The following is a 26,399-nucleotide window of genomic DNA, read 5'->3' as shown; positions in this document are numbered from 1 at the left end:
TCAAAAGTCCTTTCCCATACCTATGACTTTCAGTGTATTCCCTATTTTCTCCTCTGTCAGATTCAGGGTATCAGGTCTTAGGTCGAGGTCCTTGATCCATATGGAGTTGAGTTTTGTGCATGGAAAGGTAGGAATCTAGTATTATTCTTCTATGCGTGGCTATCCAGTTTGACCAGCTCCATTTGTTGAAAATGTCATCTTTTCTCCAACATGTGTTTTTGATCCCTTTGCCAAAACTCAGGTGACTGTAAGTGCAAGGACTTAAATTTGTGTCTTCAAGTCTATTTCATTGATCATTGTGTCTGTTTTTATCTGGTATCATGCTGTTTTTATTACTATAGCTCTTTAGTATAAGTTCTTTTATTGTTCAGGATTGTCTTGGTTATCCTGGTTTTTTTTTCTGTTTCCATGTGAAACTTGAAATTAATTTTCTCAATTTCTGTGAAGAATTGTGTTTTAATTTTAATGGGGATTGCATTGAATCTGTAGATTGCTTTTGGTAGATCTAGTTATTTTCACAATTTAACCCTACCAATTTATGAGCATGGGCGACCTTTCTATCTTCTGATATATTCTTCAATTTTTTTTCTTAATGTCTTAAAGTTTTTATTGTACAAATCTTTCACTTCCTTAGTTAGTTTTATTCCAAGATGCTTTATGTGTTTTGAGGCTATGGTGAATGGAATCATTTCCATGGTTTCTTAATATGTTTGTTGTTGGTATGTAGGAAGACTGCTGATTTTGTGTGTGTGTTGAAACCATATGATACAGCCATACCATGCTTGGATATACACCCGAAAGACTCTATGTCCTACGACAGAGATATCTGTTCCTCTATGTTCATTACTACTCTATTTACAATGTCTAGTAAAGGAAACAAGCTAGATGTCCCTCAACTGATGAACGGATAAGGAAATTATAGTACATTTATGCAGTTTAATATTATTCAGCTGTTAAGAAAAACAAGATTGCTGGATGAAGTGGCACATGCCTTTGGTCCCAGCACTCAAAGGCAGAGGCAGGTGGATCTCTGTGAGTTCAAGGCCAGCCTGGTCTACACAGTGAGTTCCAGACCAGCTGAAGCTACAGAAGACCCTGTTTCAAAAAGACAAAAAAAGTAAGAAAAACAAGATTGCTGGATGAAGTGGCACATGCCTTTGGTCCCAGCACTCAAAGGCAGAAGCAGGTGGATCTCTGTGAGTTCAAGGCCAGCCTGGTCTACACAGTGAGTTCCAGACCAGCTGAAGCTACAGAAGACCCTGTTTCAAAAAGACAAAAAAAGTAAGAAAAACAAGATTATGAAATTCATAGGTAAATGAATAGACTGGAAACAATCTTCCTAGGTGAGGTAACCTAGACCCAGAAAGACAAATATTGCATGTTCTTTCTCATACATGGATGCTAGCTTTGAATCTCTAGATACTTGTGTTTCAACAGGAAAATCCGTAGCGATCAGAAAACTAATAAGGGGCCATGTGTGAAGGTAAATGAAAGGGGGAAAGGAACCCATGACACAAAGAGGGACAGGGGATAATGAGAGAGGAACCATTAAATGGGGTGGGGAATGGGAGGGCAGGGCAGGTGGGGATAACTAACACTAAAGGCCTTTCCCAAAACTCATAGGAAAACATAATAGTATAGAATCTTCTTAAAATAAATACATAAACAACATAACAAGAGTTTAAATGTAGATATCCTATAATGAGAATTCAGTGGCCCTACAAGATTCCATAGGCTAGGAAATAAAAAGCCCAGTGCTGGGAATGGACTCCCTTTGGGGGAGCTGTTGACCACAGGTGGTCCCATAGGCCCTCAAACTATACTGGTCATTGCCATTGCTCTTTATTACCCACTATAACTTGACATTAATGCCCTATTACTGAAAATACTACATACACGAGCTATAGAACAAGCAAAGAGAAATCAAGCTGGCACTGACCTCAACGCTTCTTCTGTACTGGTTAGCTTTCATAGGACTAGAAGGTACCATTCATGCTACTGGAGGAGAAAGGTACTCATCAACCTTACCCAGCACTGAACGCTGCAAGCTACAATAACAAATGGTCTGGCAAGACATGCTCATTGTTTCAACAGTGGCGTGAATGCTATGGGAGTGACCAATCATCTTCTGGTTGGATTTAAGGCCCACTTCACAAGATGAAGCTCATACATTTCAGTGTTATTAGGGTCAAGAACCTGTGACTCGACAGGTCACAGGCCATAGGGAAGAACCTACCACTATTATTCTGCTAAATAAACATAGTATTAAACTGACTTTTAATGACATTGTTATATCCATAAATCAGTGCATTTCTCAGCTCTCACCAGAGATGCTTTTTCTTTCAGCATTTGCTGATAAACACAGAGACCCATATGTGGTCAGTGCATAAAGAATAAGAGACTGCAGAGTGCTCTGCCTTAAATGGGGCACCCATATCACATCCTCTCCGCTCAAGGCTCAGAAATCATTGCAGAAGAGGAGGTAGAAAGATTGTAAGAGCCAATGGTGGTGGATGAATACAAGGTTGCTGCTTTCTGGATACAATGGGGCAGTTGCACATATGAACCTGCAATGGTTGTGACAGCATGCACAAGACCTGTGCAAACCCAGACCAGACAGAATGCCATTATGGATGGGGAGGTGGTCAGGAATCCCCAGTCCTAGCTGAGGAGCTATTAGCAATTTATAGCTGCTGGGAGGAAGTCAGTTTTCTTTAATCTTGTAGGCTAACCAGACTGCAAGGGATGGATCCACACCCAAAAGCTTTTGCTAAATACAAATTAGACTCAATAGGTCTTTTTCAAAAAAGAAGAACAGATAAAATGAAGTCACAGGGGTAGTAAGGTGGGGTAGCAATGGGGGGAGAGGGTTTGAATATGATCAAAATATATTGTATGAAATTCTCAAATAATCAATAAAAATATTTAGATATATTGTTAAAACATTTTATTATTTTTATTTTATGTGTATGAGTGTATTGCCTGCATGTGTATAAGTGCACCCATGTCATACAGTGCCCACGAAGGTCAGAAGAAAGTTTCAGATCCCCTAGAACTGGAGTTACAGACAGTTGTTAGCTGCTCTGTAGGTGCTGGGAATTGAACCTGCATCCTCTATAAAAGCAGTCAGTGCTTTTAACTGCTGAGCCATCTCTCCAGCCCTAAAAATATATATATTTAACTGGCATAACCATCACATAAGACAATGGGAAAACTCCTCAAGAAACTGGCTATAGAATTACCTCATGATGTAGCAATCTCACTTTGGGAAACACATTGAAACTTTTAAAAATCATCATCTAGAGACATCTATGCTCATGTTCTTTGCATTATTAATCACAAAGGGGAGGATTTGGAAACAACCTGTCTGTCAATGAATGGATTTTAACATATCTACTACCTATATATGTATTATTAATAAACTAGAATATTAGTCCATCATAAAAATGAGCATCCTCTGAGTTGCAGTAATGTGGTTGAATGTTGAGAATATTAGTCTAAGGAAAATTACTCAAAGAATGATAAGTGTTATGTGATCTAATTTATAAATCATGCCTTTAAATGTAAATCGCAAGAATCTAAGAAAAGAATCAGTGTTGTAAAGGGCTGGGTATAGTGAGACACAGGAAGATGCTGGTGAAAGGGGACAAACTTTCAGCTAAAGTATAAAGTACTGAGGTGCAAAGGCACAAGAAAATGATGGTAGTTATCCTGTGTGTCTGAAATTTGCTTAAGAAGATCTTAAACATTCTTACTACACATAAAAATGACAACTATATTGGGTAATGGAGGGTGTTATTAACCTAATTCTGATAGTCATTTCATAGTGCATATTCATATCAAGTCAGATACTGTAACTTAAATATAAATTATTTTATTTTTCAGTTATCCATCAATAAAGCCAAAGGGGGAGAAAAAACAAATAGGTACACACATCATACAATCTTATCAATGAATAAAACTTTGGAAATTACAGAATTGACAGCGAAGTGCATATGCCTTCTATGTATGTATAAAAGGGACCTTGTACATAGTCTTTGGTACATGGAGAATTCTCAATGAAAGATCATTGTATGAAAAAGTAAATGAATGAATTTTTAAAAAATATACATGTGGACCAATGTTCTCATATGTAGAACCGTTGACTGCCTACCTAAAATTCTAAGAATGTCTCCTCTACATGAAGAATTTTCTAGATGTTGCCTCAGTGATGGATGGCAATTCAATCACATGTCCATGAAAAATATTTCATTCATAAATATGTCTTCTTCATCTGACAAATTGACCTTTGATGCTGATTACAAAGGACATCATTCCAGCCCCATCTGCTACCGTATGGATTATTTATCACAACACAATGCTCATTAACACCATTGGGTTCACCTGAATGCCAGAACCTGAAAGAGAAAAAAAAAAGATGAAGCTATTTCCTTCAATAGTATTCTTGAAAAGACAGAAAATAAGCAAGCCTGCAGGGAGGTTAAAATTTGTGAATATTAGGGTCAAATATACCCAAATCAGCCCTTCTCCATTTCTCATGTAGTTTACCCTCCAACCACATCACTGACATTTCCTAGATCTCTAAAACTTGAGAACTACAATATCATCACGATATATTTCTCACAACACATATCAGGATAGAAGATGGAAATATGCTAAAATAGTAAGAGCTTTTAAATAATTACATAAATATGGGGCTCAGGGGTTAAGAGCAGTGGCTGCTCTTACATAGGACCCAGGTTCAATTCCCAGCACCCACATGGCGGCTAACAATAATCCGAAACTCCAGTTCCAGGGGACCTGATGCCCTCTTCTGACTTCTGCAGGCACTGCACGACATGGGTGCTCCTATATACTTGCAGTCAATACACTCATACACATAAAATAAAAATAAAATAATTAAATAATTGCATAAATATGAAATAAAACACTAAGAATTGAGGGATTTTGCTTTGTGAGAAATAAAAAATGTTAATAGTCAGTTATGACCCTGATGTGAATTTTATTGTAAAGATATAAATGAGAGATTGAAAGCACAATAGAATCCACCTGGATGTAAGGACCGTGGTTGGGTACTTTGTCGTATTATCATTCTACACTCTTCAAACTCCCTCATCTCTATAGAGAGAAACAGTAATGTGTGTCTAAGATTCTTGTGATGAATAAATAGGGGAATAAAAGCAACTCTACGCTCAGCAGGTAAGCCAAGAGTGACCTGTTTTAGTTTCATACATGACAGATGGAACACCTAAATTCTTTTTATGCTTCAGGACCTAAAAGTCCTCCATCTAAGTCTATACTTACGTGGCACTTTGGTTGTATGGTGTCTGATCAACCCACTGCCATTGTCCCTGACCCTTAGGATCTGACAGCCCCACATAATAAGCAGCACGAGTGTCCAGGTTCCTGATGATGAAATCCTAAGGGGGAAAAAAGAAAGAACATTCATCCTGAATTGAGAGCTTCTTTGTTAGTAATATTTAATTGATTCTTTGAGAAATTCATACAATGTATTTAGAACATAGATCCCCACTCCCATTACCTCTCAGATCCCACTCCACCTCCCTACTCCCCCTGATTTCATGTACTCAGTTTGTTTTATTAAGGCCCATTGGGTCCAGTTTGTGTTCCTCAAATGCTTTTGAGTGCGGATCCATCCCCTGGAGTGCGGTCAACCTACCGAGTAACACATCTTTAAAGAAAACCGACTCCCTTTCCGAGCAGCTATCAATTGCCAATAGCTCCTCAACTAGGGCTAGGGCTTCTTGACCACCTCCCCCATCCATGATGGGATTTTGTCTGGTTTGGGCTTACATAGTTCATGTGCAAGTTGTCACAACTACTGTGGGTTCATATGTGCGACTGTGTCTGGAGATCAGTTTTCTTGTATTCATCCACTACCTCTGATTCTTAAAATCTTCCCATCCCCTATTCTATGATGATCCCTGAGCCTTTGAGGGAAGATTGTGATATAGATGTGCCATTCAAGCCCGGGAAATCCACAGTCTCTTAATCTAGTAACCTTGGCCTGTTGAGGGACTCTGTGTTAATCACCATCAGCTACAAGAAAGAGCTTCTCCAGTGAGAGTTGAGAAAAGCACTAATCTACTGGCATCTCTGTCATCAGAAGTTAATTTAATACTATCTCCATTTAGTAGAAGGATAGTAGTAGGCTTTCCCCTATGGCCTGTAACCTATCTAGTCATAGGTCCTTGCTCTGATAAAAATGCCAGGTATGGGCTCCATCTTGTGAAGTGGGCCCTAAACCCAATCAGTAAGTGGTTGGTTACTTCCATAACATTCATACTACTGTTTCTCCAGTGGGCATATTTTGCCCGGCCAGTTGTTATTTTAGTTGTCAGGGGTCACAGCTGAGTAAGGCTGATGATTGCTTTTCTCCTCCACTAGCATGCATAGCACTAGTATGGACAGTACTAAGAAAACAAGGCAGTTGAGATGAACCTTCGAGGTCAGTCCCAGCTTGATTTCTCCATGTCCTATGGTTCACATATGTAGTATCTTTTTCTGTTATAGAACTTCTGTATTATCTTTCAAATTTTATTTTTATGTGTATGAGTGTTTTACCTGCATACATGTAAGTGCACCCCTGTCACACAAAGCCAATGGAGGTCAGAAGAGAGCATCAGATCCCCCAGAACTGGAGTTACAGCCTGTTGTTGCTGGGAACTGAACCTGGGTCATCTGCAAGAGCAGTCACCTATTTTAACTGCTGAGCCATCTCTCCAGTACCCTGTATTACCTTTAAGAATTACTTTAATTATACAAAATTATATAAGGTACAACATGATGGATGTAAATAGTGCATAATAGTCAAATCATGATATTTAATCTTTCCATCCCCATAAACATTTTTCAAATTTTAGATTAATGCACAATAACTGTTCATCTTAGAGGTGCAGGGTGATATTTTGACTCAGTTTTTTCTGATTACACAGAAATAAGAAAAAGAAAGAATCACCACCACCCAGCACATATAGGAGTGCAAGTCTTCTCTGCTGAACACAGTCAAAAACATCACTCCCAAGTCTGAGTTTCGTTCCATTTGGAAACAAGTTCCGTTCATGATCACAATGAATTCTCATCTCAAGCTCAATTCTCCTCTTTTTTTCACAAACACATAATATTCTTCAAAGTTGGACATGAGACCATTTTTACAGATTTAACCATTTTCCTTTCATAACCAGATATTTCATTTCTGATTGTTGATTGTGATTCTTCGTGATTCAACTCTATTTCCCCAATTCAAATTAACACCCTTCTCTGTTAAGCAGTTAGTATTTCAAACAGAAGCATTTTCATCCTTCTCTCAACCTTCATGTGTTACATTTCTGATGCCACAGCTCCTTGGGGTTCTTTAGTTTTACTGAAATAGGAACGAGGTGTAGACTGTAAAGGCTCAGGCAGCCTTTCCTGGCTATCTTGGGGAAAACCTCTGCCACAGCACCAGTTCTCCAATCCATAAAACCTTCTTCTTAGTGAAAAAGATGATTGTACAACAGGCAGGCTTTGGGAACCCTTTATCTCTCAGAAAGCACCCACCTGCTCTTCCTTGCTGCGGATCACCAGCAGGTGAGCCCCCATTTTGGAGCACTTGTCTTTACTCTCATGCCAAGAGTTTGAGTCAGTTGAAATGAAGTAGCAATCAGAGCTAAATGGCTTCCACTCCTCTGGGCAGCAGCTCCAAACTTTGTCTTCATTGGGAATAAATACATAGAATGAAATATAATTAAATCACTTTGAGAATTGCATGTGTTTTTACAACCAAAGAGCAAGGGAGACCACATGGAAGCTGGGACTCCCATCTTCACCCAGATGCCATAAGGAGCCCCATCCCTCAGATGTCAAGCAATCCAGGTCTATCTCCATCAGCCACTAATGCCAGGGCCCTTTTCTCCTGCTGACCTACTCTCAAGAAAAGGCAGAAAAATTATGTGTAAATGACATCCAGGCTCTTAGGACATAATGCAAGATGTCTAGAGCTTCAAATAAAACTCATTATACCAAGAACCAGAAAGTTCTCGTATTTGATATATACATATGTAAACAATATATGCCAATAACCAAGACACCAAAAATGTTAGTTATCTGAAGGGCTAGAGAGATGGCTCAGCGGTTAAGAGCACTGGCTGCTCTTGCAAAGGACCTGGGTTCGAGTCCCAGCACCCACATGGCAGCTACAAACAATCCTTAATTCCAGTTCTAGGTGAATCCGACGCCCTCTCTGACCTCCGTGGCATTGCATGACATGGGTGCACTCACATACATGCAGGCAATACACTCATACACATAAAACAAAAATAAAAAATACATATAAAAATACTTCACAAAAAAATTACAAAGATTCTGGAAACAAATATAAAATAGAATGCTGCAAGAAAGAAAAAATGCAAATAATAACCAAATGTGTGTGAATATACCTCTTTATGCCTGTAAAATGTGTTTTTCAATTTTGTAATTGAAAAATAAAACAATCTTTTAAAAATGCAATGATTGAGCTTGGGGCTGGAGAGGTGGTTCAACAGTTAAGAGCACTGGCTGCTCTTGCAGAGGGCCTAGGTTCAAATCCCAGCACTCACATGACAGCTAACAATCATCTGTAGCTCCAGCTCCAGGGATTCCAATGCCCTCTTCTAGCCTCCATGAGCACTGCATGAAACAAGTGCACTTTCATACAGGCAGGTAAAACACTTGCACACATAAAGTAAAAATAAATAAATGCAAAAAAAAAAGAAGAAGTAAACACAATGATCAGGTTCAACACCTGAATGGAAGTGACAGAGAAATCAGTCAATTGGAGAAACAAAACTATAGAAATTGAACTGAATAACGAAGATAAAATAGAAGAAATAGAGTCTCACATGGTGACTAAATCTATAACAAATAAGAAAGGGTCAAACTACGTAAAATTGATACCAATGAAAGGGAGATTTGAGAAACACATTGTTACAGATATATATATATATATGTATATATATCTGTATATATATATATATATACTCTCGCACATATATATCCATAAGTGTTATATGGATACCAAGAATGTCAAAGAGACATGAAGGCATCAAAAATGTGGGAAAAATAGAAATGTAAATGACTGTAACACTCATCAAGGAGAAGAACTGAGAAATGACGTTTGGGGTGGTAGCCGTAAACAGAACTCAGCTCACAAAAAGGGTTGTGTTGTATTATAAAGAACATGTGTCGATATGGACAGATATATTGTTTTCTCTGAGAATCCTAACACAATGCTCTAACCCTAGCAGACAGGGAACAAAATTCCACAGTCTGTAAGTGTGGGCTATATATAGCACTAACCTCCCCCAAAATATATACTGTGGACAAGGGTTTTAAAAAAAGATAATCTTTAAAATGTCCTACCTTAAGTAGATCATAAGAGTCAACATCAAAAGTCAATAATCATTTTGATACTATAGACCCTACGTATGATGTGATAAAATTAGCATTTCACAACTGTCATCTTTCTCCCAGAAAAATAATTGCCCAAATGTAATCATTAGGAACACATTGAATTTTAATAGAGGAATATTCTATAATACACCAGAACAGTAGTCCTCAAAACTGGTAGGCAGAATCACCCAAAACAAGGGTCATCTGAAAAACCATAATAACCAAGAGGAGACTAGAGCGGTGTGAACACTAAATGCAACTTGGTGCCCTGGCTGGGATTCTGGTGAAATAAAAGAGCATCAGCAGAAACCAAATAATCATGACCTTCAGTTATTGGTAATATGTCAGGATTCATTTATTAGTTGTACAGGCATCCTTGCTTATGTATGATGTTTATATAGAGAACAGTGCATGTGCATGATGGGGTTAAAATGGTATCTTTATAGTATCACTTAAACTCATGCGGAAGACCTAGGTTCAGTTCCTTTGTACTCACACAGCAATTTATAACCATTCTATAACTACAGTTCCAGGGTGATCTGATGCCCTCTTTCTGACCTCCGTAGGCATTGCACGCATGTGGTACATTTGCATACATGCACGTAAAACATTCATACACATAAAATAAATGTAAATTAAAATGTTCTATAAATATAAAAATGTTCTAAAAAATTTAAGTTAGGTGTGGGGTACACACCTTTAATCCCAGTACTCAGCAGTCAGAGGCAGGCAGATCTCTGTAAGAATGAGGCCAGCCTGGTTTACATAGTGAGTTCCGGGCCAGCTGGGGCTACAGGAAAAGCCTGTCTCAAAAAGACCAAAAAAATATTCTACTTAATTCACATTCATAATGCAAGTCTTAATCATTTTCATCAAGTAGTTTTAACTGAGATGAGAAATGGCAAGTATGCATAGAAAGTTCAGAAAGAAGCAGAGGGCAGAGAAATCTAATAACAATAGAACCTTTACAGTCATCAAGACAAATTAAGGCATACATACAAGATACTTAGGTCCTGTATAAATGTGGAGCTTGAAATGATCATGCAACTCCACTTCTCAGTACAGGCCACCTGGGAATCTTACTACAAATATTTATTTATGTAGGATTCTTACACTCTACAGTCAACACTAAATTCTAGGCACATTAAAGTTTACCTTCTCCAGGCAAGTGGTTTTTTATGCAGTTCAATTCTGTGTGATTCATTTCTTTTATACTGTTTTTTCCTTCAAGAAGTTGAGAATACTTTTGGAAAAAAACTGGAAAATAGAACAAAAACCATTCATGTTCCTGATAAAATTAGGAGTTTACCCTTACTATTCTATTTACTATTAAAATTAGGAGTTTACCCTTACTTTCTTGCTTTCTTTGCAGAAACAAGATCTACAAAATCCTAAATACCTAAGTAGACAGAGCCTGACACTATAAGGTTACCATCACCTCATTACCAATGAAATCTTCAACCTCCTATTTTGAAACCATAGATGTTGCCAGGACTGGTAGGAAGACCAGTGATTAAGGGCATTTCAGGCCAATTATAATGAATTTAAAGGGACTGATCCATATCCTTCAACATGAAAAGACCAAATTGTGGGGGAAAGAGCAGAATCTGCACATATATCCGTATTTAAGAATGTAAAAGCAGTCTTAGACTTTGGGAGAAGAATTAGCTCATTTTGGGTAGTTGTGGGTTACTTTAGAACACAAAATTTAGAAGAACCCAACATTTATCTATAGGACATTGTTTTCTTCTTAAACTCTCTTCATCTCAACTGGCTCTTACTACTGGGTGCACCAACACTCTCAAGTCTCTCCCAGTTTAAAACAGACTCATCTCTCCCTCTAGAAACTGAATTTTCTCACTCTCCTCCTTGACATACCACATCCTGGCTTTTGCTTCTACCATTTCACTAATACCATTTTTGAAATGGACCATCAGTAATATCCCAGGGTCACTCATTAGTCCTCGTGCTGCTGGGCCTGACCCCGGTTCTCTTCCTCCTTAGCTCCTGGGGCTCTGCGCTTCCTGGGTTCTCCCCACCTTCTTGCTGTGGTTTCTTACTGTGTTTTTCATAATCTCCTCTTCCTCCATCTACTTCTAAAACTAACATTCCGCAGTGTCCTGTCGCTATCCTTCCTTCTCATGCTAAATCTTCTTAGGAGATGTCTTGTCTCCCCATGGTCTAGCCTGATGCCTGCATGAGAAGGAACTGAAAACCTTGGACTGCCCCCGGGAAATCCAGACAAGTATGTCTCTCACTCAATAAGAACATCTAAGGTTCAACTCAGCATGCCCCAAACTCAAATTAACATCTTCAGACCTAAACCTACAACTCATACCTGTATTGTCTACCTCTTTAAATACCTTCAAGTCTGCTGATTCTACCAAGTCAGAATATTAGAGTCAGAATATTGCTTCTCTGGGTCCCTTAGTCCCCAGATTTCAGTATTCATCGAGCCTATCCCTTTGTCTTCTGTCATCCATCATTAAAACTGCTCCCCTCGTGTTCTTCACACACTCATCTCTTTATTGGGGTATGAATTAACCTTCCAATTTCTCTCTTTGTCCCAATGATTCCACTTTCAAATTCCTGAAAAAGCACAGTCTATGAGCTAAATTTGACTATATCAATTCTCTGTTTAAAATGCTACAATGGCTATGACATGTTGCAAAAAATGACCACAGTTTTCCTTTTCTGTACCTTCACCCCATTGCAACATGGCTTTGCAACTTCTCCAGTAAAAAGAGCTAAGGGGGGTCATCTATGTGGGCTGCCTCCTAGACTTCTTTTGGAGAATAAAATGTGTAAGGGAAACTCTGAGTTACTGTCAAGTTGAGATTTTTAACAGGCCTGGTTCACTGCCAACATCAGTCTTGGAAGTCTGAAAGCTGCCATGTATAGGAGTGTGCCCCTGTGCCTGGCTGGCACTGATTCACTGACTATTCTTTACATTTTTGATAATAAAGGCCTAGTTCTTTCTGAACTGTGTCTGATATACAGTAAATGATCATTACTAGATATTGAATGATCAAATGACTAGATATTAAATGGTCAAATTAATAAGTAAATATCCCAAATACAATAGTTTGCATGCATAATTCTCAAGTCTAGAATGAACAGAAATCTACTTATTTGTTCAGTTAGCTTTTAGATCTCACACAGTCCTGGGCAAGACAGAAATAATTGAGAACTCACTGATGAACACTTCCTAGATAGTTTCTTCCTATATTCTTCTTGTCCACGTACTCACCTCCAAATGTAAGCATTTTGCACACAAAAACTGGAAAAATATAAGTGCTATAAACATAAATACTAATAAAATGTAGGCACCGTACACATAAACACTACTTAAATGTAAGTACTGTGCCCATAAACACAGCTGGACTTGCAAATGTTGCTGAGGAAATGTAGACTTGCCCTCTCAGTCTGCTAAAGATAGCGTGCCATACACATATTTCACTCCACAACCCCACACATACACTCATCTACATGCTTCAACTTCTCTGAGAATGGATTCCATTGTTTAGTTTCCATGTTAACGAAATCCAAGGTCAGAGAAGTCACAACAGGATCCTTTGTATTATTTCTCTCTGGAGAATATTTCTTCTTCATATTTCGTTAGCTGTCAATTCCTATGGGACACCCCTCTTCATCTAAAGCAGGCATCGCCATACTCCATTTGGCATACTTACTGATAAATGCAACAAAGAATACGATTGCCAACAGCAGGAAAAGTATCAGCAATGATACAAAAAGCAGCCCGAGAAAACCAGGGTTATTTGAATGAGGGGTGCTTTTCACTTTGGAAGCTGAAAGAAAAACCACATTCATTTCATGAGCAATAAATTCTTCTTTCTCCCTTTTTCCCTTCTTCTTCTCCCCTTTCCTCCATGGCACTCAATTACTGATAGTATGAACATTTAAAATAATATGAAAAACAAGCCAGGCATGGTGGCGCATGTCTTTAATCCCAGCACTCAGGAGGCAAAGGCAAGCAGATCTTTGTGAATCCAAGACCAGCCTGGTCTACATAGTGAGTTCTAGGCCAACTGGGGCTACAGGGAGACCCTGTCTCAAAAAGGCTAAGAAGAAGAAGGAGAAGAAGAAGGAGAAGAAGAAGAGGAGGAGGAGGAGGAGGAGAGCGGGGTAGGAGGAGGAGGAGGGGAGCGGGGGAGGAGGAGAAAAATAATGTTCATTGTAAAAATATTACAAAATACATAAAAGCACAGATATACACCATTGAAAAAGTGATAGTAATATTTTGACATACTAAAATTTTATTTAAATATATATAATACTTTGGTTATATCCTGTCAGTAAGTTTTTTTATTGGAGGGGAGAATGATGAAACAGGGTCTAGCTATGTATCCCTGGCTTATCTGGAACTCATTATGAAGACAAGGCTAGCCTCAAACTCTTAGTAACCCTCCTGCCTCTGCCTCTAAAGTACTGGGATTATAGGCATGTACCACCATACCTGACTCTTTCAGCAAATTTTAAAGTGTATAGACATATAATGCACTTTCCCGCATGGTGGTACAACATAAATAAAGCTGTCTGACTTATAACTTCTTATATTGTATTGTAAATATGATTTTATATTACCACATTTTCTTCTTTAATGCTCTGCATAATGGTTGCATAGTATTAAATATTTAAATAGTTTCCAGACTGTCTAAACATTACTTTAGCAAAATATATGCAACAAGAAATAAATATTTCTAATCGTATTTCACATTTTTAATATAAAGTCATTTTAGTCACAATCTCATAGCAGGGAACAATTTCTTGGATGAAGATATAGCTCAGCATAGGGGAATTACCTATCATGTGAGAGGCTCTAGTTTCATTTATACTATAGAAAAAAAAAACAACAAAACTTCCTTCAAGATAAAACCTCCAAACACAGAAGTCATTTTCTTGAAGTTACAATATACTGTCAAAGCAGAGAGGAAAAAAAATCAATATTAACCAGCATGATTTTATTTCTAGGAAAAATATATTTGCATTTGCTTATTTATATGTAAAAAGATATGTAACAAGAGGGAAGGGCTATTTTCTGTAAATGATAACAGTAAAAACAGTATCATGAAATGTTTTCTTTCCCACTGTATAATTCCACAGCCCCTTACAGTCTAGCTACAAACAACAATCTGATGCCACTCCAGTAGTCCACAGACCTGATCGCTCAGAGAAACAACAGCAGATGTCACCCACGGTTAGGAAGCCCTCCCTCCTTTCCTCCTGCCTACATTAAGTCCAAACACTGGGAATTTTTTTTTTTTTTTTTACCTGCACGAGAGTCTGAGTAGGTGCTTGAAGATTTAGATTCATTTTGGAACCTCACTTCAGCATAAGTGATTTCTGAAGCCATATCAAGAAAACGCCTGCTTTCTTCAGAAAATGCATATCATCTCCTTCTTAAAACACGTGAGGTATGAGATCCGAACATGGTGATAAGTTGTCTTATCACGCAAATACGTAAGAGCAGAGGCAATTGACTCTGAGAGCTATCACATGCAAATTGAAAACCGCAATATGAAACCACTCTGGCTACATGCAGAGATGCAATCTCTGAAATCAACAATATGGAAATTATAAATTCCAAACCTAGTCAGTGTGGATATGCAAATACTATAGAATAGGAACTCAAAAGGGGATGGAAAGAAATGGGAAGGAAAAGCAAAGGGGAACCAGGCCATTAGAGAAGTCTGTTCTGAAAACTGTACTCTGTACTCTGGGGGCCGGGGGCGGGGGGGGACCACACGAAACATCACACTTCCAAATGCAGCATGATTACTGATAAATCAACCAAAATAAGCAAATACTCGTGTACATTGCAGCCCCCATTATTTTGGCTGGACGGGCAAGTTCTCGGCACCACATTCTGAGAAGCATTGTCTCCACACTAAGATGTGGGCTCCCTACTTTGGAGTCAGCTGCCTCCAGTGTGACAAAGGCAAAGCTCGCATCATACTCCTTCTGCAGCCGCTCCTCTGCGTGCACTGCTCGCCTCACAGTTCATGATAATCACACCAGGAGTCTCCACTCAGTTTGGGCCACTTTCTCCATCTTCACCTCTCTCCCTAAATGATTTCTCTTCTTTGAATCTCCTTCATCTACTTTCATTTTCCTTCACATAACAAACATGCAGCATGCACACACACACACACACACACACACACACACACACACACACACTTACTTTGCATTTCTAGTTTTCATTTTATTCCTGTATCCAAATATACTGAAAGCCATAGGTTCACACTAGTACCCCAATTGTTATATACCTCAGGTTTCATTGTTTTCCAGATTTCTGGGTTTTCAACTTTCTGTGAGTGAGAAATCATTGTTCATTAACTATACCTCAATCTCTTGCTTGAATAATATCCCAGATGTCACCAGTCTCCCACCTTTGTGTCATCTATCCCCCCACTGTACTGGATGGCTGCCCGTTGTCAACTTGACATTCCTGGGAAGAGAGAACCTCAATTGAGGCATTTCCTCCATCAGATTGCCCTGTGGCCATTTTCCCAAGACATTTTCTTGATTGTTGAGTGATCTAGAGGGCCCAGCTCACTGTGGGTGGTGCCATCCCTAGGCAGGTAGTCCTGTGTTGTATAAGAAAGCAGGCTGAGCACAGAGCAGAGGAGCAAACCAGCAAGCAGTGTCCGTCCTTGGTGTGTGCTTCAGTCCCTGCCTCCAGGTTCCACCTCTCAAGTCCTACCCTGGTGTTCCTCTAATTGGGATGTGTAAGCCAAATAAACCCTTTCCTCCCCAAGTTGGTTTTGATCAGAGTGTTTTATCACAGCAATAGAAAACCAAACTAGGATACCCACTAAGATGCCTGTTTCTCCTGGATGGGCTCTAACTCTCAGATAGAGCCTATGTCCCCAGCACTGATGCCCTCATCCTTCTAGTTAGGAGGTCCCTCAAGCACCAGCCACCTTGCTGAAGTTCTAATACCTGGCTGAGTCATCCTCTACAAGAAAGCTCCCTTTGCACAACTTGTGCTCTGATTCCTGGTGCTGATACCTGAGGATCCACTTATCCTTGCTGAGACTCTATCACTCCACCAAGGTCACCTGCATAGGCAGAAGCCCTCCTCACCCTGAAAGGTACTGAGTGCCCACACACGGCTACCCCACCAGGTAAAGTACTCTTGCCCTGATCAGTCTCTGGAACCTATACAAGCTCTGCCTTCTGCATACACACTCCTGGGTCCTGCTTGGGCTCTGACATCCCATGCCAGGTTATCCTCTCCGACGTAAGGTTTCCCCTCCTTACCTTGATAGCCACTGAGTTTCCATACTGTGCTCTATACCATACAGACACACTTTAGCCTACCTGGTTTCTGAAACCCAGGCCTGCTCTACCCTCTGCTCACCCTGCTGAACCTCTGAATCCCAACCCCCCTTGGAGCTAACACTATGCATCAGTTCCTCTTCTCTCCCAGTGACTGAAGTCACTCACCAGACTGTCCTGCATGAGGACCCTCTCCTCACCCATTTGGGGCTTTGACTCTTCACAAACAGTGGCCTCGTGTACAGATGCCTTCCTCACTCTGCTTTAACTCAGATTCTCTGCACCTGACCACTCTACCACATAGGTGCCCTCCTCACCTCTCAGGATCTGACACCCACACCAGGTTGCTGCTTGTGGACTCCCTCCCCAATCCAGGTACTTTGTAACCAACATGCTGATACTCTTGTCACTCTTTGGGCTCTAGCACAGTCAAACCAAGCCTCTTCACAGTCACTATGTCTCCCTGCTTACGCTCTGACACCCTGTACCAGACCATTGCTGCTGCACACCATTTACTTTAAATTTCATAATTTTGTTTTTCTAAATAGCTGCATAATATTCCATCGGGAAAATTTATAATATTTTCATTGTCCACTCATCAGTTGATGGACATCTAGGTTGTTTCCATTTCCTGGCTATTGTGAGTAGAACAGTAATGACTATGGATGAGCAGATATTTCTCTAGCATTAGATAATGAGTCCTTTGGGTATATTCCCAAGAGTGATACAGCTGGATCATATGGAAGATCTATTTCTAGATTTTGAAGATTTCCACAGTGGCTGCACCAATTTCTACTCCCACCAGCAGCCGATAAGCATTCCCCTTTCCCCACATCCTCACCAGCATTTGTCATTTGTTTGGGGATCTGAGTCATTCTGATTCAAAGATAAAATCTGAGTAGTTTTAATTTACACTTCTCTAAAGGCTAAAGATGTTGAACATTTTAAAAGTATTTCTCTCTCTCTCTTTTTTTTTTTTTTTTTTTTTTTTTTTTTTTTTTTTTTTGACAAGATCTCAGCCCCAGCTGTCCTGGAACTCACTATGGAGACCAGGCTGGCCTTGAACTTGCAGAGATCTGCCTGCCTCTGCCTCCTGAGTGCTGGGATTAAAGGTGTGTGCCACCACACCCGGCTTATTTCTCTCATTTTAAAAGCATTTCATCTTTTGAAAATACTCCGTTGAGTTTCTTGTCACAAACTTTTGCATTTTTTATTGATTTTTTGTCATTTCAATATAGTTTGATGGCATTTAGAACCACTCCCCTCTTTGTACCTCCCCCCACCACCCTCCACCCAATGAATATTCTTACATGTATAACAAGGTCTATAGAGTACGAACCATGTCCCGCAATGTCCTGTAAGTGTGGATCCATCCACTGGGCCCACCAAGAATCCCAACCCTGCAAGACACTACCTTTCCACCTCCCAGTACCCATCCATTTCCAAAAGTCTCCTAGGTTGGACTGGAATTTTGTCTGATTTGAGCTTCCATAGGACTTGTGGATGTTGTCACCATTACTGTGAGCTCATATGAGTAACTGAGCGGCTGTCTAGAAGACTCTATTTTCCTGTGGTCATCCACCCCCTCAGGCTCTTACAATCTTCCTATCTCTTTTTCCAAAATGATCCTTGAGCCTTGGGAGGCAGAGGTTTCAAAGGTCCTGCTCAGGGAGAAGTATTTCGTGACCTCTTGTTCTCTGCACCTTGCCTCAATTTTTAATTGGGTTGTTTGGGGGTTTGATAGCTTTTTTTTTTTTTACTTCTTTGTATATTCTAGATATTAACCCTTTGTCAGAATCATAGCAGCTAAATATTTTCCCATTCTGTAAGTTGTCTCTTCTCTCAAATGATGGTAGTTTTTGCTCTACTGAAGCTTTTTTGTTTTATGTTGTCCTGTTTGTCAATTGTTGGTTTTGATGCCTGTGTTATCAAGGGCTTGTTCAGAAAGTCCTTCCCTGTGCCTATAAGTTCCAGGGTATTCCCTACTTTTTCCTCTGTCAGGTTCAGGGTTTCAGGTCTTATGTTAAGGTCCTTGATCCATTTGGAGCTGAGTTTTGTGTATGGTGAGAGATAGGGATCTAGTTTCATTCTTCTATATGTAGCTGTCCAGTTTGACCAGCACCATTTGTTAAATATGCTGTCTTGTCTCCAATGTGAGATATGTCCCCATATTCCTACTTTCTTCCAATATTTTGGCCTCTATAGCTCTGCAGCATAATTTGAAAACAGGGGTGTACTGTAATACCAGCAACTTTTCTTTTGTTACTCAGGATCGTTCTGGCTATCCTGGGATCTTTGTGTTTCCATACAAAATTCGAGATTATTTTTCAATTTCTGTGAAGAATTTTGTTGGTATTTTGATGGATATTTCATTGAATCTCTAGGTTTCTTTTGGTAGGATGGCCATTTTCATAGTATTAATCATACTGATCCATAAGCAAGGCAGATCTTTCTATCTTCCAATATTTTCTTTAAATTTCCTTCTTCAATGTCTTAGTTTTTGTTATACAAGTCTTTCAGTTTCTTGGTTATTTTTACTTCAAGATATTTAATTTTTTTTAGGTTATCATGAATGGGAGGATTTCCCTGATTTTGTTCTCAATATTTGATGCTGGTATATAGGAAGACTACTATTTTTGCGTGTTAATTATTATATCCTACTTTGCTGAATGCGTTTTATCAGCTCTAGGAGATTTCTGATAGTCTTTAGGATCATTTATGTTATAGAATCACATCATCTGCAAACAATGATTCTTTTACTTCTTCCCTTCCTATTTTTATCCCTTTATCTCCTTCACTTGTCTTATTGCTCTTGCTAAAACTTCAAACACTATATTGAACAGGGATGGAGAGAGTGGACATCCTTGTCTTGTGCCTTATTTTAATAGAAATGCTTTGAGATTTTCTCCATTTATCATGATGTTGGCTGTCAGCTTGTTGTGTATTGTTTGGCTTTATTATGTTGAGATATGTCCCCATATTCCTACTTTCTCCATGACTTCTATCATGAAGGGATGTTGGGTTTTATCAAAGGCCTTTTATACATCTAATGAGATGCATAAAATACATAGTCATGTGATTTATGTACTTAAGTCTATTTGGTAGATTACATTTATGGATTTACATATGTTGAACTAACCCCAAATCTCTGAGATGAAGCTAACTTGATCATGGTGGATTGTTTTGGTTTGGTTTAGTTTGGTTTGGTTTGGGGAGTTTTTTGTTGTTTTTTTATTTGTTTATTTATTTATTAATTTTTATTTGATGTGTTCTTGCATTTAGTTTGCAAGCATTTTGTTGAGAATTTTTGCATCTATGTTCATAAGAGAGATTGACTTATAATGTACTTTCTTTCTTTGGGCCTTTGTCTGGTTTTCATAGTAGGGTAATACTGGATTCATAAAAAGAATTTGGAAGTGTGTTATTTTTTAAATAGTTTGAGGAATGTTGTGTTAATGTTAGTTCTTCTATGAAGGTCTGGTATAATTCAACACTGAATTCATCTAGTCCTAGGCTTCTTTTAATTGGGAGATTTTCAATCACAGCTTCTATCTCATTGGTTGTTATGGGTGTATTTAAATTATTAGCTGATCGTGATTTAACTTTGGTAGGTCAGACAAATCAAAAAATCATTCATTTCTTTTAGATAATCCAGTTCAGTGAACTATACACTTTTAAAATATGTCCTTATCCTCTAAATTTCCTCAGTGTCTATTATAATGTTTCCCTTTTCCTCTCTGATTTTATTAATTTAGGTTCTCTCTCTCTCTCTCTCTCTCTCTCTCTGCATTAATTTGGCTAGAAGTTTGTCAATCTTGTTTATTTTTTCAAAGAATCAACTTTTTGTTTCATTGACTCTTTGTATTTGTTTCTTACTTTCTAGTTCATTAATTTCAGCCTTGATTTTGTTTATCTCCTCCCACCTACTATTTTTAGGTATTGTTTGTTCTTGATTTTCCAAGGCCTTCAGGTACATTAATAAGTTATTAATATGAGATGTTTCTAATTTTCTGGCATACATTGTTTCTACAATACTGGGAAACTTACAGGTAACCAGGAAACACATCCTCCCACCCAGCTACACCTGCATCTCCATAGAGCCCATTGTTTCTGCAATACTGAAAAACTTTTTTCCTAACTGAAACTTTTTGTTAACTGAAAACCTCTTTGTTCCCCTGATCTGGTGCAACTATTAGTGATCTAATGTAACTATGGTTATTGGCTTTGCCCCTGTCATGCTGCAATTGTGGTTTTAAGTTTTGTAAAACCCAGTCTGCCTCCCCTCAGGGTTGAGAGTTCTTTTGGGTGTTAACCCCCTCTCTGACTGCTGGCTATTAATAAAGGATTCTTAATTCAACCATCAGTACATGCTGTTCCTCTGTGCCTCTCACAGAATTACAATAGGCATCTCTTTCCTTAGATTTGGGAAGTTTTCTTCCATGATCTTGTTGAAAATATTTTCTGTGCCTTTCACCTGAGTCTTCTCCTTCTTCTATGATTTGTAGGTTTGGTCTTTTTGTAGTGTACCACAGTCCCTGCACATTCTGTTCCTGGGTTGTTTATTTTAATTTAATATTTTCTTTGACTGAGTGACCCAATTTTCTTTGACTGAGGAGTGACCCAATTCATCTACCTTGTCTTCATGTCTTGATATTTTCTCTTCTATTTGATCCATCCTATTGCTGAGTCTTTCCACTGAGGGTTTTTTTTTTTTCTTTTGAGACAGGGTCTCTCTGTAGCCCCAGCTGGCCTGGAACTTGCTATTGAGACCAGGCCGGTCTCACAGAGATCTGCCTGCCTCTACCTCTTGAGTGCTGGGATTAAAGGCATGCACCACCACACCTGGCTTCCACTGAGTTTTCTTATTTCACTGATCAAACTCTTCCTTTAAAGTTTCATTTTATTTTTCAGAACTTCTATTTTCATGTCTTGGACTGTTTTAATTCATTCAACTATTTGAGTTTTCACAGTCTTCATTCCAGAATTCTAAAACTTCGAGTTTCTTGAGCGTACTTGTAATTGCTATTCTGAAATCATTGTTTTGTGCATCAGCTTGAACAGCTAAGCAGCTCTTATCTGGGAACATTACCATGGGGGCACTAATTTCTGAATGAGACATATTGTCTTGGTTATTCTTGTAGTTTGTGTTTGGGGGATGGGTTCTATGCATCTGTAGTTGTCTTGTTAGTGGTGTTTCCTCATACTAATATCTGGTCTCTCCTTTGTTAGAAGGGTGTTTGGATCTTTGTTATTACTCCAATTTGTCAGGTTGTGGACCAACTGATTGTGCTTGAAGTTCAGTCTTTGACAGCCCTGCATTAATGTGTGAATGGGAGATCAGATGTGCTCCCAGTACAGTTGGGAATCTGTGTACTTCTGAACCCAGGAGACGACTTTCATTGCCTATCTCAAGTCTGGTTCTACAGGTGATCCTTGATTGTTAGAATCTGGGATCATACTGGGAATGAGCATTAGTGTTCACTGGAGGCCAGATAGAGAATGTCACACTGATATCAGCCAGATATGGGTGGTGTGGAGGACAAAATGGAGATCTCTACCTTTGATTGAGGTCACAGAATGCCTCCTGGACCCTGAGTAATATGGAAGGGGGGTTGTTGGTGGAGGGAGAGGCTCTGGGAGTGCTTACCGAGGGTTGCATCAGAGATAAGAAGTTCTAACAGTAAGAAGGGAGAGTGATTGGGAGCGTCTACTTTGAGTCAGGGTTGCCAGAGCCACATGGTCCCAGAGGCTTGGAGAAAGGAGAACTAGGGCAGGGTTCAGGAAGTGTCTACCTGGAGTTGGAGATGCAGGGAAGGAGTCTAGGAGAGTCTACTTGGAGTTGGGATTACAGGAACCACATAGTCCCTCCAGCCATGGGTCTCAGTGGCTTAGAAGAAGGGGAACTCAAGGAAAGGCTCTGGGAGTTGGAATCTCAAGAGCCACAGCTTGTTCACTTTTTCAGTGCTATGAAATGTCTTCCAATGATCTGCTTCTGGCGGTCTACACACACACACACACACACACACACACACGTACACGCACACCTTTGCTTTCAAGATAAAGATGGTGTTTTGATAATAAATGACAACACGACTACATTGTAAAAAAAATATGTACATGGAGAGAACATTTGGAAAATTAATAATAGGAGGAAATATTTTTATCATGTTTGGGTTTCTTGTCAGAAATATAGTGTAAGGATTTGACTTATTCATCTTCTTTACCAAAATCTTAAAAATCAATATTTTCACTTGAGCATTACCTGTTAAATCATATACAAAAGTCAACTCAAAGTGTATCAAAGACCTAAATGTAGTTCTCAAAACTGTAAAATTACTAGGAGAAAACATAAAAGAAATATTTCAAGACATCAGTAGAGACTATCATTTTTTAATAAGATCCCCAAAGCACAGACAAAAAAAGCAGAACTAGACAAATAGTATTACATCCAATAAGAGGATCTTGTATGGCAAAGGAAACCACAGAATAAAGGAACACCCTTCAGAATAGGAGAAAATATTTGTCAACTATTCATCTGACAAGAGGTTAATATTTCTTAACATTCATTCAACTAAAGACTCAACCACCAAAAACAAAGTACCCAATTTAAAAATTAGTAGTGAAAATGAGAAAAACTGAGTGATATACATACATGAAATGTCCTAATGAAACCCACTATTTTGTTTGTTGTTTAAGAATTAAATTAATGTGGGGTTGGAGAGATGGCTCAACAGTTAAGAGCACTGGCTGCTCTTGGAGAGGATCTGGGTTCAATTCCCAGCACTCACATGGTAGCTAACAACCATCTGTAACTCCAGTTTCAGGGGAAATCCAACACCCTCTTCTGACCTCCACAGGCATTGCATGACACAGGTGCACTTACACACATGCAGGCAGCACACTCATACACATAAAATTAAAGTAATAAATACAATTTAAAAGGAATAAAATTAATGCTACACAGAAAAGCTTTTGAAAATTAAAAAATGTACAAATTATGAAAATATACTTTTCTTGGTCTTTTGGGAACAGGGTCTCCCTATAACCCTAGCTGATCTAGAATTCACTATGTAGAACAGACTGGCCTGAACTCATAGAGCCTGCCTTTGCCTCCTGAGTCCTGGGACTAAAGGCATGTGCTACCATGCCTGGCTGAGAATATACATTTTTGAAAAGAAGTATAAATGGTCAACATGTAAATGAAAGATATTCAGTGTGACTAACCATCTAACACATCAAATCATGATATAATAGCCAATTAACCAAATCAGGGTTATCCAAAAAATAAGAGAAAATGCTGAAGAAGATGCAAAAAAAAAAAAAAAAAAAAAAAGGAAATCTAATGCACTGCCGGTGGTAGGATAAATTAATTCAGCCAATAAGAGAAATTGGCTTTGGGAGTTGGGAGGAGCCTGGAGAGATGACTCAGTGAATAAAATGCTTGCTGCACAGGTCTGAGGACTCACATTTCGATACTCAGCTCCACATAATAGTGCAGCAGGATCTGTAACTCTAGTGTTGGGGGAAGGGGATGGAGACAAGTTTATCCTGAGGACTCACTGACAAGCCAGCCTAACCAAAGCGGCTAGCTCCAGGTTAAATGAGAGAGTCTGTCTTGAAAAATAAGATGATGAGCAATAGAGGAAGACACCTTATATTGGTGAAATGGCACAAAGTTTCAGGTGAAATAAAAATAAGCACTGAGAATCAAAGGCGCAACAGAGTGAAAATAGTTAACAATTTATTTCCTCTGTATCTGAAATTTGGAAGAAACTATGGAAGGTTTAAGGGAGGGCATAATCAATGGTCCAACATCAACTTTAAGCCCTAATAACCACAGCAATGACCAGCATAGCAAACTATACTGGGGCAGTAGTGGTGTTTTGACATGGGAGTAATCAACAGCTACCTAATTGTACTTAAAGCCCACTCAGCGGGAGAGAACTCATGTGGTACTGGAAACATAGCCAAATACACATGGCTGGAGAGGTCATAGATCTTAGAGAAACCTCCAAGGTTGTCACATCCCTAGATAAATGTGATTTCTTAGTATGAGCTAAATATGAATCCTTATATTTACAGACAAGTATACCAGTCACCACTCATCAAAGAGACTGTTACAGAGTTCCACAACTGGTCACACACAGAGATTGTCTGTGAAATGCACAACCCCTAAGTGACACATCTACAATGAAACCTCTACACCTAAGGCTCACAGAACATAGTGGAACAAGGGGTATAGTGAATACTGATGCATCTCTCAACTCTCATCAATGAAGCTCCCTCAAGCAACAAAGGGCAACAAACACAAAAGGTCACAAATGGCCAAAGCACAGAGAATAAGAGTTTGCAGAGTGTGGGTCCTTGGACAGGACTCCTATACTGAGGTCCCCCCACCTGGGGCTCAGGGATCATTGTGGGAGAGGGGACAGAAAGATTGTGAGAACCAGGGAGGAGATGCATGACCATATGGAAATAGAGTCCTACAGGCTCCAGGGACCTTGCTCATATGAAGTTACAGCAACTCAACAGACAAAAGAACATGTAACTCAAGCAGACAAAAACCTAGCAGAGAACTGTGGGGATGGGCAGCAGGCCTCAATCTTAGCCAAAGAACTATTGGCAGCTTATTACTGCTGGGTGAGGAAGAGATAATCTTTTTTATTTATTTATTATTTTTATTTTATGTGTATGAGCATATTGCCTGCATGTATGGAAGTGCACCCATGTTATGCAATACCTACAGAGGTCAGAAGAAAGTGTCAAATCCCCTGGAACTGGTGTTATGGATAGTTGTTAGCTGCCATGTGGGTTCTGGGAATCGAACCCTGGTCCTCTGCAAAAGCAGTCAGTGCTCTTAACCTCTGAGCCATCTCTCCAGGCCCAGAGCTAATCTTCTTTAAAAGAGTGACTCTAGATAGGCTGACTAGATCCCAGTAGATGAACTAGCACTGAGTGCTGTCACGGAACACTAACTTGACTCAATAGACCTTAACATAAATGACAGAATGCATGAAATCCAGTGGGGAAGGGGGGGGACTATGGGAAGGTGCCAATGGGGAAGGGGTTATAAAGATGATTAAAATGTTCTGTGTGAAATACACAAAAATTCAATAAAAATATACGAAAAAGTCTTAAATGTTCTCACTACACACACACACACACACACACACACACACACACAAATGGTAACTATGTTAGGTAAAGAAAAGTGCCATTAACATGATCCTGGTAGTGATTTCACAGTACATATCTATATCAAATCAGACACTGTAACTTAAATATGCACAATTTTAATTGTCAGTTACACATAGATAAAACCAAATAGGTGGAAAATAGAAAAAGCAAATAGGTGGAGGGACTGCAACATACAATTGTTATCAGCGAATAAAACTTTGGAAATCAGAGGGTTGGCAGAGAAGCCCAGGTGTGCACAAAAGGGTCCTGATACAGTCTCTGATAAATGGAGCATTTCTCAATGAAAGCTTACTATATAAAGGAGTAAATTAATATGTAAATATACATCTGGACCAGGGTTCTCATAGGTGGAACAGTTGGCTGCCTACCTGAAATTCTATGGACACCTCTTTCATGTAGAGAACTTTTGTGGCGTCTCTATAATGATGAATGACATTTCAATCATACGTCCATGGAGAATGTTGGAT

The 26,399-nt window shown here is 39.1% G+C and overlaps 1 protein-coding gene across 1 annotated transcript; it reads right to left on the bottom strand.

Annotated features, from left to right (window-relative positions):
• Positions 1 to 3,900: 3,900 nt before the first annotated feature.
• On the bottom strand, positions 3,901 to 14,911 carry LOC103727477 (C-type lectin domain family 4 member A-like). Its single transcript, XM_008825336.3, has 6 exons — positions 14,722 to 14,911; positions 13,122 to 13,238; positions 10,585 to 10,686; positions 7,561 to 7,712; positions 5,305 to 5,420; positions 3,901 to 4,397 (listed from the first exon to the last, which is right to left on the bottom strand). Exons 1-6 carry the CDS (start codon positions 14,801 to 14,803, stop codon positions 4,253 to 4,255), a joined length of 714 nt encoding a protein of 237 aa, XP_008823558.1. The 5' UTR covers positions 14,804 to 14,911; the 3' UTR covers positions 3,901 to 4,252.
• Positions 14,912 to 26,399: the final 11,488 nt, after the last annotated feature.

The sequence above is a fragment of the Nannospalax galili genome, unplaced genomic scaffold (genome assembly GCF_000622305.1).
Source record: "Nannospalax galili isolate Female #2095 unplaced genomic scaffold, S.galili_v1.0 scaffold589, whole genome shotgun sequence".
Lineage (NCBI taxonomy): Eukaryota > Metazoa > Chordata > Mammalia > Rodentia > Spalacidae > Nannospalax > Nannospalax galili.
This window is presented reverse-complemented; position numbering and strand designations above follow the sequence as displayed.

Coding starts and splice junctions, on each gene's coding strand:
- LOC103727477 (XM_008825336.3), bottom strand. CDS start 14,803: ATGGCTTCAGAAATCACTTATGCTGAAGTGAGGTTCCAAAATGAATCT. Junction 13,239..14,721: donor CTACTCAGACTCTCGTGCAG/GTAAAAAAAAAA, acceptor TTTTTCTTTCAG/CTTCCAAAGTGAAAAGCACC. Junction 4,398..5,304: donor CCATACAACCAAAGTGCCAC/GTAAGTATAGAC, acceptor TTTCTCTTTCAG/GTTCTGGCATTCAGGTGAAC.